The 17755-nt window shown below is 38.7% G+C and overlaps 1 protein-coding gene across 3 annotated transcripts in view; it reads left to right on the top strand.

Annotated features, from left to right (window-relative positions):
* The window catches only part of LOC134529569 (tetratricopeptide repeat protein 28), a 221506-nt gene that overhangs the window by 127940 nt on the left and 75811 nt on the right, over positions 1-17755 (top strand). For all 3 annotated transcript variants that reach the window (XM_063363794.1, XM_063363795.1, XM_063363796.1), the window contains 2 exons: positions 6014-6304; positions 15154-15488. In XM_063363794.1, the coding sequence (XP_063219864.1) occupies positions 6014-6304; positions 15154-15488 (626 nt within the window). The remainder of the gene's footprint in view (positions 1-6013; positions 6305-15153; positions 15489-17755) is intronic.

A 17755-nucleotide genomic window follows, 5' to 3' on the forward strand; every position in this document is an offset into this window, starting at 1 on the left:
CTGAGATACTAACAAGATATCAAATCTACCCTGAGCTAAGCCAAATGAAAACAGTTTAGGTTGATTGAAAATTTAACGTTAATTTCACAATGTCTGTAATATTTTTTTTTCTTTTCAAGCTGATAGAACTGTCCCTCGTTTGCATAAATAACATCAAGAACTTTTTCAATCCATTATTTGTTGTGATAATCAGATACAGAACATTTGCAGTTAAATCTGCGCACGCCATAAATTTCCGGTTTTGTTTTGTTTTGTTGGATATAAATTTGTATTTTATTTTTAAATAAAATTATTTTTTTTCTTCGATGTTTGTATATTTAAATAATATTAATTATACTGTCAATCAATGCAGGTGTTATTAAATTACACACGTTAAGGGTATGAAATCTGTGAGTTTGTTTAAAAAAATTGATAACAGTAAACGGTATCTGAGATACCTGGTGCCCTGGCAATATTAGAGAGAGAGTGTGACTGTGTGGTAGGTTATGTATACACAACACTATTAAATCTACTACAAATCAGTCACGATGTTAGTAATGTATGCATATGTATATGTAGTAGTATGTAACAATAGTTGGGCAATCCAATCAAGTTTGATTATAAACTCTCAAATGTTTGTATTAGGAAGTCAAATTATATTAAGGATTTAGGTACCAGTCTTGGCTCTAAATTATTTTTTTTATTATCATACACAAAGTATTGTATCCACTGTGAACAGAACTCTCGCTCTCATTAAATTTATTACATATAATGCATATAATGTAGTCTTAATTCTCAGACTTTATTTTTCTTTAGTTATATCTAAACTTGAATATAGTTCTATTATTTGGAACGTTCTTAGGAAAACTGACAGTGACAAAATTGAAAAAGTTCAAACCAATTTAATCAAAATTATTAGTCAAAATCAAAATTGCAAAAATATGTTAGGCTTACACTCTCTTCTTGGTGCATTGTCCTGAAGAGGAGATATTTTAGATGCATTATTTGTTAGAAACTGCTATGAAAATAAACTTCATTCTAACTATCTTCTGGAAAACACAGGAATTAAAATTATATCCTTCAGTTGTTGCTATAAACCTAAGTTATGTTTCTTAAACAAAAAAAAAAAAAGATTTAGTGTGTAACATAGTTAAAAATTGTAATCAAGTTAAAACCTTAATTTCTTGGTTAAACAATTTAAATGCTAAGAAAATTATAATCTACCTCAATTCATTATCTTAGTTTATTTCTGTATATTTTTGATCTACTCAATGTAAGTTTATATTTAAATATTGTTTTATTTTGTTCTGTCTTATCCTTTTATATTTAAGTGTTGTATTTTTTTGTAGTCATGTTCTGGACCATTTTTTTTTATTTATCTTTTTATGTAGAGTTTTTCAATAGGCACATTACAGTTAAAATAAATTAAAAATAAATCAAAGAAATTTTGAATTTTAAAAACAAATTTAGGTTACTCCAAAATAACTAATTTTATCACAAATCAAAAGAATCTTACGGGGGAACAAAAAGAAATAAACCTGTGATCCAAGTTAAATGCAAAATCTGAAACATTTGAAGAAATTAAATGTAACTTTGCTCCCCAACGACCAAGAGCGACTAAAACATGTGAGCTGCAAATGTGTCGGGGCCCAAAAAAAACTAGAAAATATTAGCTGAGGTGAAAACGAGAAATAAACTAAAGGTACACCTTAAGTTTAGATTTGAATTAATGATTGTATTTATATTCGTCATTAATAAATACACTGCGCAATATTAACTTGAGAATAAGGTTCATCAGATATGGAGTCACCTGAATCTCTGTAAATTTATAATGTATATACTTAATGCTACCTTAAAGTATATAAAAAAGTACATAACTGTATGCCTAACAGATAACCAATTATATAAAAACTATAATTATTATTGTCCAAATGTTTTGGCCAAACTGTATTTCAGTTCACATTGAAGCGCTGGGGTGTTGGGGGGGGGGGGGGGGGGGGGGGAACTTTAATAATAATCGTAATAAATTCATAAATATTATTAACCGTGAAAAATTATGCAAAGGTGGGAGAAATTCCTAAATAGTGGTTGTGCGACCGGTGTGTAGTCACAGTGCGACCCACAGAACTTTCTGTTTCCCGACATAAATTAATAAATGTTATAGACTGTGTTTATCATAAGTGTGTACTACTTTGGTGCAGTCTTTAACTCTGACACGTAAACTCATGACATGTAAATATCATGCAACTATTTCTGCTTATGCCTTGTAAACTATGTAATAAACTTAACGTTTCTGCTTCCTTAGGGCACTCATAGCTTGTAACCTTGGTAAGAAAAGTAAATTAGGCAGGTAGTTTTAGGGGAACACTTGCTTCAAAACAATACTAATATCAAAGCATTGCATTGTGCCGAAAAGTTTCACCAAAACAGGGCAGTCAAAAATAATAGTGCGTAATTCATAAAATTTGCAACTGATTCTAAACTTGCACTGCACCATGCACACCGAAAAACAGGTCATAAATAGCTGCGGTTCTTTGTATTGCCTTTTTCATTGGCACAAAAGTTTGTGTGCCGGATGGCACTCCCAGTTGTCTCATGTCGCACGCAAAGGCCCGTTTTCCCTCGCTGCCATTTCTCAAGCGTGTCTCATTTCGCGCAGCAGGGGAAACTCGCGTGCTCTTAGCGCGCCGTCCAATTGCACACCTTCGCTCCCACTCCGCGCTGCTTTTCACCATGACGTCACACGTATCACTACGCAGTGCCGCAGTCGCCACATGTAAATAGTCCGTTCCAAATACATTACCAACTAACTGAAGTCGGTTACTAACTGACAAAATTCAAAGTGTAAACTAATTGATATAAATTAATACTGAAAAATAAATATTAAATACAAATAATAAAGTTAAATAAATGGTAAAATCAGAATGCAAAACAGAGAAAGAAAATTACAAACAAATCAGGAAAGTTACCAACTGTAACAAAAAATTACTAGAGGAAATTTCTAGTCACAAAATGCAAGTGGCCTGACAGGCCACAAATCTACTAGCATATATAATCAGTTGACCTATTTCTGCCTCCTGCAGGAGCACAGCCTTAAGTACTTGCCTCTGCTTGCAGTACAAAATTCTTGCTAAAATCAGGCAATACCAACACCGTAGTTTGTGAAATGGCTTCCTTCACTTTATTAAAGGCTTTATTCTCATTTAATCCCAGATAAATGCTTTCCTTTTGTTCTGTAAGTTATTTAATGGAGCACATAATGTTACATAATCAGGGATGAAACTGCTAAAATACCCCAACATGGCCAAGAATTTCATGACCCCCTTAACATTCTTGGAAATATGTAAATTAACGATGGGGGCTGTTTTCTTGGGGCCCATCTCTATCGTCCCATTACCAGTTTGAAAACCTAAAAATTTAATTTTCCTCTGAGCCCAATAAATTTTTTCCATATTAATGGTAAATCTAGCCTCCCTTAGTTTTAACAAGACCAAGTACAAATGTTCCAAATGTTCTTCAAAACAGGTGGAGTACACACAAATATCATCTGAAAAGCTTATAAGAATCTATATTGGAAAACCCGTAATAGGTTTGAGATTCGGGATAAGCACTGGGCACCAAAATTAACACCAAAGGGTACACAATCCCACTCATACTGCTCCATGGGCAAGCATGTCTCCGGAGGGGCCCCTGAGCCCAAACTTTATTGTTAATTTTATTTTGTAGGTTATATTTATGTTAACTTAAATAATTCAATTCATAGGTAAATCTTTTCTTTCATTAAAGGTTTTTTGAAACTATTATATAACAGTATCTGAAACCATAAATTGGTAAATAGGTATTCCAAACCTATCTCCAAATTATTTAGGCTCCTTTACACTGGGTTACTCAAAATGCACACAGTGCGGGTGCTTGGTGCATTAGGAAAACACTAGTAAGAATTATATCGAGTAACTGTGAACGTGCCACTCCACCTCACTCCCAATTGCAATTTAAAAATTTATTTGGAGGAAGCAATTGCATTGTTTGTGTTGTTGCTACAGCGAAATAAATGCCGTAAAAATGGAAGATAATTTTGTTTATACGCTTCTTTGTTGAGTAATAATATTACAATTTTTAACTCTTTTTTATATATATACATACTCACATACATACACACACACACTCTCTGATTATTCGTTTGCAGGCATGTCCCATTTTGTGATTCCCTCCTGCACTTCTGAAATAAACCTTTCGGCGTGGAAACGTGATTCTGCCATCACTAGAAGAAACAGCTAAATTGCAGGAAGTGGCTTGATTATAAACGTGCCAGTGTGTGCTGACCCCCGGCCACTGCCAGCGTGAACGTGCCACTCAGTGTGAATAGTTCTGTTTGGTTTCATGTTACCATGGTGTGGTGCATTTCTATTGGCACCCTCACAGTGGCCTGGTATGAAGAGAGCATTAATGTCATTTTGTAACTTCATCCTTTCTTTGTATGATAGCTCCTCCCGAAAAGTGTTCCTGGTGCCGCCCTTCCCATGGAGTCACATCTCCCATGTATTGTTTGTCTTTCCTGATCTAGAATACATTGGTGAAAGGGGTTAAATATAATATGGTAAGAAACCTTGCCTGACCTAAATATTGGAAAGTAACTTCAATTTTAGGCATGGGGAATGTGTCTAGCTTAATCTTATCATTAAGAAAAATAAATGTAGTTTACAGTCGCGCGATGTATTCACATCAACCTCCAAAAGTTTACCAAAAAATAAATATGAATGCTTTCATCAATGTTAAAAATGCCCAATAATTCGCTTGCTACTCAAAACCACATTGAGTCATAGTTATAAACTGTTCCACTAGCAAGTACTCAGCCCAGTGTAAGCGGGCCCTTTCGAATTCGCCAATACCACTGCAGATGTCATCAGTTCGTTCACATGTGAATGTACAGTTGGCTTCAAAACAAGGACTTTAGTTCCAAAAATCTTTGAGCAATGTTCATCCAGCAAAATACACAATAGCATAATTTAAATCAAGTATCTATTTTGCTACTTTGTGGCCATGCAAATTTAAAAACAAATTTTATTTAATGCTAGTCATCAAATATATTTGCCATGGATTATTTTCACAAAATACATATAATATTAGTCATTGCAAAATATTTGCATACATTAAGTCACTAAAGTCATGATGTGCTTCATCAAAGAATGTAGGTATACCTTACAGTTCTCGTCGCCTGTAAAACGTTACACTGGACTCTATTTAACTTTTAATGCTGAAGTACTTAAGGAGCAATGGTTTACAAACTAACTTATCCTAAAATAAACCCATAAGTGAAGTGAGTCTCAGTTCAAAACCCAACAAATAGAAGTTAAGTATACACTGAGGTTAGCAGCATTGCATTAAGCTTTATCACTAACAAATGTATGTCAAATAAAATTCTACTGATACTGATTATTGGGAAAATTTGTGGTGTCTGATTCATAATCGTTATCTGTATTTTCTTTTTACCAATATTCATACAGATACCATTCATGTATGAAGTGCATCAGTCATGGCCCCACGTGTATTGTGTAACAGATGGCTGAAGGCAAGAGTGGTTTATAAAGACCTGAGTAGGAGCCAGCTGCTGTACGCATGCGTATAGAGGAAGAATGTGTGAGGCGTGATGCAATGTCACTTACCTGTCGGAAGTTGAAAATGTGACTCGACTTCAAGGTTGCTGACAGTGTTCGTACACTGCGAGGATGTGGTGAACCTTTGCCTTGCCTCTTTTTTCCCCACCCCGTCACTGTCCGTCATTTCCCCGTAGCTCCCCGCATGGCCACTCTTCCAGCCATAGAGAGAAGGCCAGAGTGGTCATGCTTTGAACTTATTCCATAGGCCTGGGGTGACACTATGTTCTGCAATGCACGTATATTATAGAGAGAGGGCCAGAGTGGTCATGCTTCGAACTTGATTCCAGAGGCCTGGGGTGACACTATGTTCTGCAATGCACGTGTATTAATATAACAGTTTGAACATTAAATGTAAATAAGAAACAATGTTTTTGTAGGAACTGACCTTAAGGCAAGAGAGTGGTGACCTGAAAGGGGAATGCCGGGCACATGGCCACTTGGGAGCTGTTCACATGTCGCTCGGCAACTACACCAACGCCATGAAGTGCTACCAGGAGCAATTAGAGCGTGCCAAGGAGCTGAAAGACAATGCGGTGGAGGCACAAGCATTTGGTAATTTGGGGATAGCGCGACTTAACATGGCCCATTATGAAGATGCCATTGGTTACTTTGAGCAACAGCTGGCCACTTTGGAACAGCTGTCCACATCTACTGCAACTTTGGACAAGGTAAATTATGCCATAGGTTTGTCTTTCACGCACCAGCTCAAAACATAATATCAGTTATGTAAGCATTCTCACTGTACATATTGTTCTCTTGCTCAAACAACATATATTTGTTCTAATTGTATAACATATATTTTTAATTAACCTATAGGCCATCAGCAAGTTCTTTGATTTGTACATTTCTCTTTATTCCAAGAGCAAAAAAATTTATTCGTGGTTAAGGATTTTAGTATTACTTCTCTTATAAGGTATTAAGAAAATAGAAAGTAATATTTCTCACTGGCAGAATATACCTGTATGTTATTCATTTACATAAATAAATGCCCACTTTTAATGGTTCTTGTTATAATTTCTGTTTTGATTTTTTTTAAATAATGCTGTACTCTGTGTTTTGAGCATAGCAGAGAAAATTAGTGCTATCCTTTGGACTTTTCTTTAACTTTGATCGCCTTAATACTTTACTAAGTCAGAGCACACACCAAAGAAAAAATTTTAACTTAACAAGTACCACATTTCATTGGATGTGTCACCTAACTTTATATTCACTGCAACTTTATGTTAAGTTGAAACTTCACTTTTGCTTATAGAGATGTAATTATTGTTAGAAAAATATGTTTAAACCAAATTTTAAGCAAAACAAATAATTCACGTGTGTAATACCTTATTAGTCAGTAATGAGTTACATGCGCCAAAATACTTTTTTTATATTCTGAAGTCTACCAGGGCCTGGACTAGCTACTGGTAGAGGTCAAAGATACGCTTCGATGACAACACAAGCAGGGCCAGTTATAATATTGGTAATCAGAGCTGACTGGGTGTTCAAGAACTTCAGCAGTTACGACCAAATAAAAAACATGTAGATTTGTATTTACAAATAGCTTCTTATTCTTTAATTTCTTTATTTCCTAGGAGGTTATCTTTTCAAATCAACACAAGACATTATAACAGTTGGATAAGACTACAGAAAAAATGTCAAGAAACAATGAATTTAACAGGGAAGCAGTATTTCTTTAAAGGCAATGCTAAATGAATTACTGACTTAGATTGCATTTGCAATACTTGCAATAACATGAGAAGTTATGAACAATGTTACAACATAGAAAAGTTAAAAAAATTCAGTACGACACAATAGATGAAACATTACTTTACTTTATACAATATTTCATTTCTGAAACAATTACATTACATAGGAGAGTTTCCACCTAAACCTCAGATATTATAAGGATGCTCACTCTTCCTTAAATAAATGCAATGTCCTGCGGGCCCAAACCCAAAAGTTATACAAACAGATTAAATGCTAAAGTAAACATGTGATTAAATATGAACATTAAATATATATTGTTCCAGGGAATCATTTAAACTCTAACATTATAGCCCAATGCAAAGGAACAAATTAGAAGTTTCAGCTCAAAAAATAAGAGATAAATGTATAGCAACCCCATTGGGAGCTGATAATTTCCTTGCAAAGAAAAAAAAACAAAAAGCTTATTCAAAGCCTAACTCATAACCCAGTTCACACGAGCGTAACAAGGCGAAGTGTGCAGTGACGCAATATAAGTACAGTGAAACTAACATGATGACGAATTCAAAAAGTTCAAATTCAGACAATAATTGTAAAGTGGTGTAACACCCCTCGTGCCTCAAAATAGAATTATTTGGAATTAATTAAAAAAGCCTTGGAAACATGCTGGATAAAAAAAAAACAATAAGTTAAATAAATTGATTTACCAGAGGCGACACGAGGTGGGGAACAAACAAAATTTAGGAACTTCCTGTAACCAGCAAGGAGGAAGTTGGTGGGTCGTTATAATCAATAAATAAAAACTACACGATTAACTTGATCTATAGTTTCCCTGTTTTATTTGCCCTGATGAAATATCTTGTTCCATTATTTTAACATACATAAGGTTTTACATAACAAGTTTCAAATATTACAAAAGAAAAACGAAAAGGGGGCCGGCCCGTACTTACGGAGAACACAATTTACATTCTTAGTTTGAAATATACACATTTGCATTATGAGTTTCACACCCAAAGTGGGATGGATCCGATGATTACATTGATAATTAGTTCTATTTGTTTTACATTTTCTTGAGAAAAACACTGGTCGCTGGTGGGTTGGTCATCCGGTTAAGATAGTTCGTAGCTAGGTAAGGGGGAAATGTTGAATTTACATTACCACCCGGGGTCTTCAAACGATCACGTCGGGTAGTAGAAGCGTTTCTTCGAATGTGACCCACGGAACAGAAAGGGGGGGGGGGGGGGTGGCCACGAGATGAGAGTAATCAATCTCTCCCCGTCATCGAACCTGTCAAAACAGGGGAGTTGCCCAGTATGCTGCAGTCGTGGAGTCAGCCAGGATTTGGAGCTCGCGAATTGCGCGGCAGGACGCGGATGATTTCTTCATAATAGCGATTAAAAGAAAAAAATTTTGAAAGCAAATAACTAAACTATGCAGACAGACTAATCTATTAGGAATGACTTGAGGGATAGCATCCCTTATACAAGGCGACTACATCGTCGTTAGCGGCCGGGTGAAGTCTTGCAGAGTCTGCCGATTCGCCGATACTCGATGGAGATCTGTCTGCACACGCGACGCGAGTTGATCTGTGTCGCGGCAGACCGCGTCTCGTAATTAAAAGTAAAAGTTGAATCAAAAGTGGAGGGGAGGACTGGGAGTCCGGACCGAAAGGTCCCGAAGTTCCCCGAGTGAGGGCCATAAAAAAAAACTCTGATTGAAGTCTCGAAGCTGGTAGCATTGCGTCGACTTTAGCGCTACCTGTCGAGAGTAGTCTGAAATAAAATAAGAATCGACTCGCCCAAGGCGTCTGCTTAAACCCAGGGTTAAAGGGCGCAGTCTAGTGCTACACTCTGGCGGCCTACAGGGTAAGCTAGCGGAGGAGTTCGCGACTTGGTTGCTAGGAAGCGCTTGTGTTCAGTTTTGGCGCACTCGCTTTTGCGAGAAGACCTTGAGAACGGTCACAGTTGCCCAGGGGGTTACGACCGGTCATTGGTCTTACTTGGAACAGAGAAAGGGGAGGGGAGGGTAACATGCAACGACGCTGAGAACAAGCGTCCCTTCGTGGCTGCAGGGGAGCGAACATAACACTAAAACGTGATGAAAAACGCGAATCTCAGCTCGTCTCTGCGAACTGGTCGCCTGCAAGCGACAGGCTTGCCTTTGAAGTTAGGGTCACGAAGAGAAATAATATTACAGGCTTGAGGCATGACTGAAGGCGGGGGAAATGGTAAGCGGTCTGCCAGTCAGGGATTAGGCCAGCAAAATATCCGATACGCCGATGGGAAAAGGGGCTTCAGGGCATGGAGACAAAGTTAACTCAGAGGAGTACACCAGACTAACAAATTAAAATTACACTATAGTAGAGCAAATAAAATTTCCACACAAAATTTAAAATCATAATAAAAATTTAAAATATATCGTGTCGAATTTACTAATTAACGGCACATACTTCCCCCCTGAAAGACGGAGTCAGGGTGGCCAACTTGAGCCACCAAAAACCTGGGTTCCAGAAACTTACCCTGTACCAGGATCTACTGTAGTAAACTACTTACAATGGCTAACAAATCTTAAGGCTAAAACTTACAGATAACTTATTGAATTAGGGGCGCCCCTATAAACTAGACAACTTAGTGTAACACTTCTTAACCTAGATTTCTTATAAACTAGTACCATGGATTTTTTATTTTACTTATGATTATGACCTAGGTTTTTTTTTTTTTTTATATATCAACACGTTGGTTGAGTATGGCATGCCGTAGTAGGAACGCTGTTCCTTGTATAAAGAAACACAGTGAAGAGTGCCCTCATTTTAGGTTGGGGTGTACTTTCTTCAACTGAGAAATGTGCGCACGCGCGCGATATTCGCCGGAGCTGGGGTCGGCTAACACGACCGTGACTGGCGTGAGGTATCGCTGGATCTGCCAGGGGCCATTCCAACCTGATGTTGGTCATCAAACGGGCTGGAATGAAATAATTTAGAATGTCCTCATGAAATTGGTCAAAAGAATAATTTTGCTCAATGGCGAGCGTCACTCGCTCGCTCAAGGGTGGTTGTATGAAGGGGAAAATAACTTCTAGGAGTTCCCTGTCTGGAAGGTTTGCCTTTTGTTTGATTTTGAACAAGTTCTTTAGGAAGTCGATTAGACTCTTGGGCTCCAACCCTGTGGTTTCCTTAAAATTAGCCAGCAGTCTTTCAACGGGATTTGGTATCTTGGCGTAAAAACTACCTCCAGTTGTCTGATTGAAGGTAGGAACCCAAGGTACTGGGTTCGGTGCTGGATTAGAGGCGTGAGGTGTGACTGGTGGAGGTTGAGTTTGGTTTTGAAGTTGGTATACCTGCGGGCCCAATGGCAGGTATGTGGTGGCGGGGCTGGGGTAAGGAAGTTGTGATTCTATCCTGCCACCAGGGTGCACAGGGGCTGGTTGTGGTAGCGTAGCTGCCAGGGTGGAAGGAAAGGCTGTCAGTGGCGAAACTGACCTTCCACTGGCGAGGAGGTGGGAAGGGCTTCCGGAGAGGTATGGAGGGATGAGAAGGCTGACCGGAATTCATGATAGGGGTTGAAAATGGCAGGTGAGGTGGAAGGTAGGTATATGGGTTGGGGCATGTAAACAGGATGAGCTGAGAGCGAATGCATAGGATAGGCGAAGGTGACATTGGTGCTCGGGTGAGTACCCGTGGCCATGACAGTCGCAGATGGAAAATGAGATGGTGTGAATGTCGAAGTCAATGCCCGGCGACGTGATGTCACGGGGGGTGAGGGTGGTGGGGAGGGTAAAAGAGGTGGGGTAGGGACTGGGCTGCCTCCAGTGTGCATTTGTTTTAGGGGTTCCTGTACTTGACTGTCAGTTACTCCTCCTGCCACTGCCTCTACGGGTTCAAGTGTTCTTTGGTCGATTGCGGCTAGTTTGCTCCGCAATTGGAAATTTAGACCAGGAATCTGTTGCCTACATTTCTCGATCTCCTTTTGGTAGATCCCATTTAATTTTTTGGTGGCTAGTATTGTGAGGTTGGTAAATCTCGTGCCAATATGACTCAAGCGAGTTAGCGCACGTAAGATGTTGTTTCTATTTGTCTCGTTTCGTACAGAATTAGTGTAACTGTGGAGTTCCTGAAATTTACTACAAACACAGTTAAATTCCTCCAAAGAGTCCAAGTCAGCGAGATTAGTGACTTGTGGTTGAATTTCCTCGGCACACGCAGCTCGGAATCTTTTCCGGAGCGTGGCCACGTCACCGAGGCTTGACAAACCTCGAAATCGGAGTTCATACTCCAGCTCGTCACGGAGGAGATACTCCGGCGTGAGCATTGTGTCCCTTTCGTAGGTGGAGCTTGGTCCAGTCTTACGAGGACAGCAAAACATATACAAAAATTTGGTTGGTCAACCAACAAAGGCTTAAAACTATGGTTGAAACAGTACCTTAAATTCTACACAAGACACTCTTAATTTAACTTAGCTTAATAATATCGTAGTTGCTCCGACGGGTCGGAAGTATGTGCCCAGAATACAGAAAGTTAACTATTGCTGCCGGCAGACGAATGAGTTGGTACGCCTGTTGGCGTCTCTCTCAGAGGTAAGCGACCTCCGGGACCTGCGGGAACAGGGGGGGGGGGGGGGGTGGTAGGCGGCGTGCTATCACGCACGCGTGACAAGATTACAGCTGTCAACAGACGCCGCGGCCCTCGGCCGTCGGGCGAGGAGAAAGGGGGGGAGGGGTGTCTGTGACCTTGTGCATGTCACGTCTGGGGACGTGCGGTGGGGAGAGGGCAGCTGGCTGGCTGAAAGACTGAAAGACGTCTCGCGCGCTACGCGCTAGCCTAAGTCCACACGGGAATTTAAAACTCAATATAAATTTTAAAAATTTAACTCATTATAACTAGGGGGTGTACCAGCGATCAGTTTACAATATTATTACAAAATTGTTATTATCAAAAATTAATTAAAAAAAGTTTTGTACTTTTATTTTTAGTTTAGATATGCTTATATTATTCAGGTATGCCTATAGACCAAGGTAACCACGCTCTGCTACCAAGTTGTAACACCCCTCGTGCCTGAAAATAGAATTATTTGGAATTAATTAAAAAAGCCTTGGAAACATGCTGGATAAAAAAAAACAATAAGTTAAATAAATTGATTTACCAGAGGCGACACGAGGTGGGGAACAAACAAAATGTAGGAACTTCCTGTAACCAGCAAGGAGGAAGTTGGTGGGTCGTTATAATCAATAAATAAAAACTACACGATTAACTTGATCTATAGTTTCCCTGTTTTATTTGCACTGATGAATTATCTTGTTCCATTATTTTAACATACATAAGGTTTTACATAACAAGTTTCAAAGATTACAAAAGAAAAACGAAAAGGGGGCCGGCCCGTACTTACGGAGAACACAATTTACATTCTTAGTTTGAAATATACACATTTGCATTTTGAGTTTCACACCCAAAGTGGGATGGATCCGATGATTACATTGATAATTAGTTCTATTTGTTTTACATTTTCTTGAGAAAAACACTGGTCGCTGGTGGGTTGGTCATCCGGTTAAGATAGTTCGTAGCTAGGTAAGGGGGAAATGTTGAATTTACATTACCACCCGGGGTCTTCAAACGATCACGTCGGGTAGTAGAAGCGTTTCTTCGAATGTGACCCACGGAACAGAAAGGGGGGGGGGGGGGGTGGCCACGAGATGAGAGCAATCAATCTCTCCCCGTCATCGAACCTGTCAAAACAGGGGAGTTGCCCAGTATGCTGCAGTCGTGGAGTCAGCCAGGATTTGGAGCTCGCGAATTGCGCGGCAGGACGCGGATGAATTCTTCATAATAGCGATTAAAAGAAAAAATTTTGAAAGCAAATAACTAAACTATGCAGACAGACTAATCTATTAGGAATGACTTGAGGGATAGCATCCCTTATACAAGGCGACTACATCGTCGTTAGCGGCCGGGTGAAGTCTTGCAGAGTCTGCCGATTCGCCGATACTCGATGGAGATCTGTCTGCACACGCGACGCGAGTTGATCTGTGTCGCGGCAGACCGCGTCTCGTAATTAAAAGTAAAAGTTGAATCAAAAGTGGAGGGGAGGACTGGGAGTCCGGACCGAAAGGTCCCGAAGTTCCCCGAGTGAGGGCCATAAAAAAAAACTCTGATTGAAGTCTCGAAGCTGGTAGCATTGCGTCGACTTTAGCGCTACCTGTCGAGAGTAGTCTGAAATAAAAAAAGAATCGACTCGCCCAAGGCGTCTGCTTAAACCCAGGGTTAAAGGGCGCAGTCTAGTGCTACACTCTGGCGGCCTACAGGGTAAGCTAGCGGAGGAGTTCGCGACTTGGTCGCTAGGAAGCGCTTGTGATCAGTTTTGGCGCACTCGCTTTTGCGAGAAGACCTTGAGAACGGTCACAGTTGCCCAGGGGGTTACGACCGGTCATTGGTCTTACTTAAAACAGAGAAAGGGGAGGGGAGGGTAACATGCAACGACGCTGAGAACAAGCGTCCCTTCGTGGCTGCAGGGGAGCGAACATAACACTAAAACGTGATGAAAAACGCGAATCTCAGCTCGTCTCTGCGAACTGGTCGCCTGCAAGCGACAGGCTTGCCTTTGCAGTTAGGGTCACGAAGAGAAATAATATTACAGGCTTGAGGCGTGACTGAAGGCGGGGGAAATGGTAAGCGGTCTGCCAGTCAGGGATTAGGCCAGCAAAATATCCGATACGCCGATGGGAAAAGGGGCTTCAGGGCATGGAGACAAAGTTTAACTCAGAGGAGTACACCAGACTAACAAATTAAAATTACACTATAGTAGAGCAAATAAAATTTCCACACAAAATTTAAAATCATAATAAAAATTTAAAATATATCGTGTCGAATTTACTAATTAACGGCACAGTGGCAAGCCGAAAATATAATTTAAATATAAATAATACAAAAAATATAATTTCACACACTTCATGGCTAGAAGTTAAAGGTACGGCCACACGCACCAGCACAAAGCATTCACTGTACTTACGTTATGTCACGCCTGTTTCTCAGACATGTGTGCCGCAGAACTACCTAACGATTCGCAAGGAACTACATGTGAATATTAAACAACCTAGTGAAGTGACCTCGGTCACCAGAAAGCTATTAAAGAGGCTGGAATTATGCATGTGTTAAAAGCCCTACGGAGGCATCATCACGCCTGCACAGCACACAAGGGGGGAGGAAACGGGAAACGTACACCCTGAGGGAAGGGAGCAGAAGGAGGAAAGGAAGATGGACGGTTAGTGCATGCATGACATCACGAAGTGGACAATTCAACTTCAATTCTAGTAGTTAATTGTGCATTTCCAGGGTTTTACGCAAAATTTCTAAAATTGTATGATGGAAAAACCAATACGCCCTTTGAAGTAACGGTATTCAATTTTTTTTTTGTAACGAGGCAAATGAAGTAGGGAAATATTTGAAGAAGTGCTGTCATAGATTTGAAGTAGCACTGTTTTTCATCTACGTGAATTTTTAATTTCTGTGAATGCATAATAGAAACCTTTGTAAATGGTTAACATCTTTCACTGATAACAAAAAGTTTTCAGAAAGATGACTTCTGATATATACGAGACACTTATATATATAAATAACTGTTACTACTAGCAACAAGGAAAAAATAAGCAGGAAAAGAATGTGCAGTTGGTGCCATTTTCTGCACAACATTTCAAGCATGTTCCAATCACTGCATGTGTTTTATTTTATGAGTGATAATTTTATATGTCTTAAGCCTTTTTACAAAGTACTTTACATTATACTGATAGTCATACTTACATATTTACTTTAAATATGCATATCTTGTGTTGTGTGCTGTTATAGGGCAGAGCTTTTGGCAACCTAGGCGATTGCTACGATGCTTTGGGTGACTATGAAGAGGCTGCAAAATGTCATGAGCAGCATTTAGCCATTGCTCTAAAACTCAAGAGCTCACGTGATCAGGAAAGGGCATACAGAGGATTGGGACATTCGCAAAAGTGTCTTGGCAATTTGCAGCAAGCTTTGGTTTGCTTTGAGAAGAGACTGGTTGTGTCGCATGAACTCAACAGCCCTGAGGCTAAGGCTTCAGCTTATGGTGAATTGGGACAGATCCATAGTAGCCTTGGCAACTTTGAGCAAGCTATATCCTGCTTGGAGCATCAACTTTCTATAGCAAGGTATAAAAGCATTTGCTTTATATGAAACTGAATGCCATATTTATTTCCTCATCCTTCACTATCTCTGTGTGGTCCTGGCATGGCAATTTTGGATGTGATTGCCAGAAAATATTGGTTTATTTCATAGAACATCATCAAAACACTCATGTTATTATGGATGAATAATTTCAAATTGATACAGTTGGATATAAATGAAGCTAAGGTTAGCATCTGCTAATCTGGGTTTTACAAGGCCTGAGAAGCAAGTTCTTGTTTTAAGTCCTGATTGTGATTGGTCGTTAAAATTATTTTCTGTTTTTGCACAGGTTGTATTGATTTGAAAAACTCCCGTACAGCTTGCTTGCTTCTATTGTGATGTTTCTTTGAGATCCTCTTGCACTTGATGCTAATAAATTATTTTGTTTTTATCATATCTTACCACACATTGTTTATCTACAACATACACACAGAGTGAGGTGGCATAGTGGTAAGACACGACCAGAGAACCATGGTTTGAATCACAGTCTGGCCCTCCTAATTTTCACTGTCCATGGACTGTCTCAAATGACCTCGTCAGTGAGATGTTAGGCCCAGTGCCTTTGAGAATAAACAAAGGGCCTAGAGGCAAATAATTTTGTTGAGCCTTTTTAAAAAAAAATTAAAAGTTACGGTGGTCATAGTTGAAAACGTGACCGGTGTGCATCACAATCATTTTTGTATAAATTATATTAACAATCGACTTGTAATTGTGGTCCTATCAGGGTATTCCAATTCCAAGCATTAAAAAAAATTGTGAAACTTATCCGGGACTCCCTGGTGCCCGGCCCCTGGGGATTTTTCTTCCTTGACACTCCCTCTCGACAGCCCTGGTTAAGCCTGAATGAAATACTATAAAAATTACTACATTTACAGCAGGGACTGGAAGTAACGCGCTACTAGTAACGACGTTATTTGTAACAGTTACTTTTTATGGTAACGATCGTGGTAACGCAATATATTAAGTTTTCAGTAACTGTAACTGTAACTGAATTACATTTTTCTGCCTTAAAGTAACGATAATTGTCGTTACTTCTTGCGTTACATTTTTTAATGTAATTCTTACTGAACGAACAACGATTTGTTGATTTTTTTCAATCCCGACAAGCATATTATTTGCGATGGTATTGCTTGTACTTGTAAAACTGCTGTTGGCTAGCCTGCGCTCGTATTTTGATTGTCATTTATTTAATATTTGCGACATGCGGGTTTACTGTGCTGTTTAATTAACTAACCTACCTGTGCACATGCGCGAAAGCAATGAAGCGAGAAGCCTAGAAAGCAGTCCAGCATTTTCGTTGCCGTGGCCTTCATATTCTAATTTTTTCGAAGTTCGGTCGAGTGATAAAAATAACCTTATTGTGAAGTGCTTGTTGTGTGGTGCTGCGAAAAATTTTGTAGTGTGAACTAATTACTCAATGTAATTTATGACCTATTAAAATTTTTTCAGTTTAAATAAACATATATCTTTACTAAACACAATATGTTTTATTAGCTTTTAATTATAACAATATTATGTATCACATTTTTAGTTTTTTCACAAAGTAACTGTTAAAGTAACTTACAGTTACTTTTCTCAGAACTGTAAATGTAACTGGTTTATTTTCAGTAGTGTAACTTGTAGTTGTAACACGGTTACATTTCCAATGGAGTATTTGTAACTGTAACTGAGTTACTTTTTAAAAGTAACTTTCCGGTCCCTGATTTACAGTACATATGCATATTTTATCCTGCAACTTGAGTATTGTACACAGTTCCTCGTTAAATTGAAAATATTCTTTGAATGTGCAGTTTATACTACGTATTAAAAAACTTTTTAAACAATAAGACTGAGGATTATAAAAATATAAACAAAACATTATTTTCGTTCTGAAACATAGTCTACCAACTGCTAAATAATATTTAAAGGCAAACTTTCTGAGCAATTCAAAAACAATATCTGCTTCACTATAGGTATACACTCCACAGATAAATGTGTGCTTCGTAAATATCTTCTCAGAATGTATCCACTTATTATCAAGTATTACATGTAGACCTAGTATTGTACAAACATATATCTATGATTGTACTGCGACATATTTATTTTCAAGCTACGTGCTTATGTGATATTTTTGGTGTTGTTATTTGTTTAAGAGAGGTTTTCTTTTACATATTAAGTTAAATAAGTATGTGATTTTCCTTATAGAACAATATATTTTTCTCAAGTTCAGAAAATTATTTCTGAATCATACCCTCAGACCAGGGACATTAGA

The sequence above is a fragment of the Bacillus rossius genome, chromosome 2 (assembly GCF_032445375.1).
Source record: "Bacillus rossius redtenbacheri isolate Brsri chromosome 2, Brsri_v3, whole genome shotgun sequence".
NCBI classification, from domain to species: domain Eukaryota; kingdom Metazoa; phylum Arthropoda; class Insecta; order Phasmatodea; family Bacillidae; genus Bacillus; species Bacillus rossius.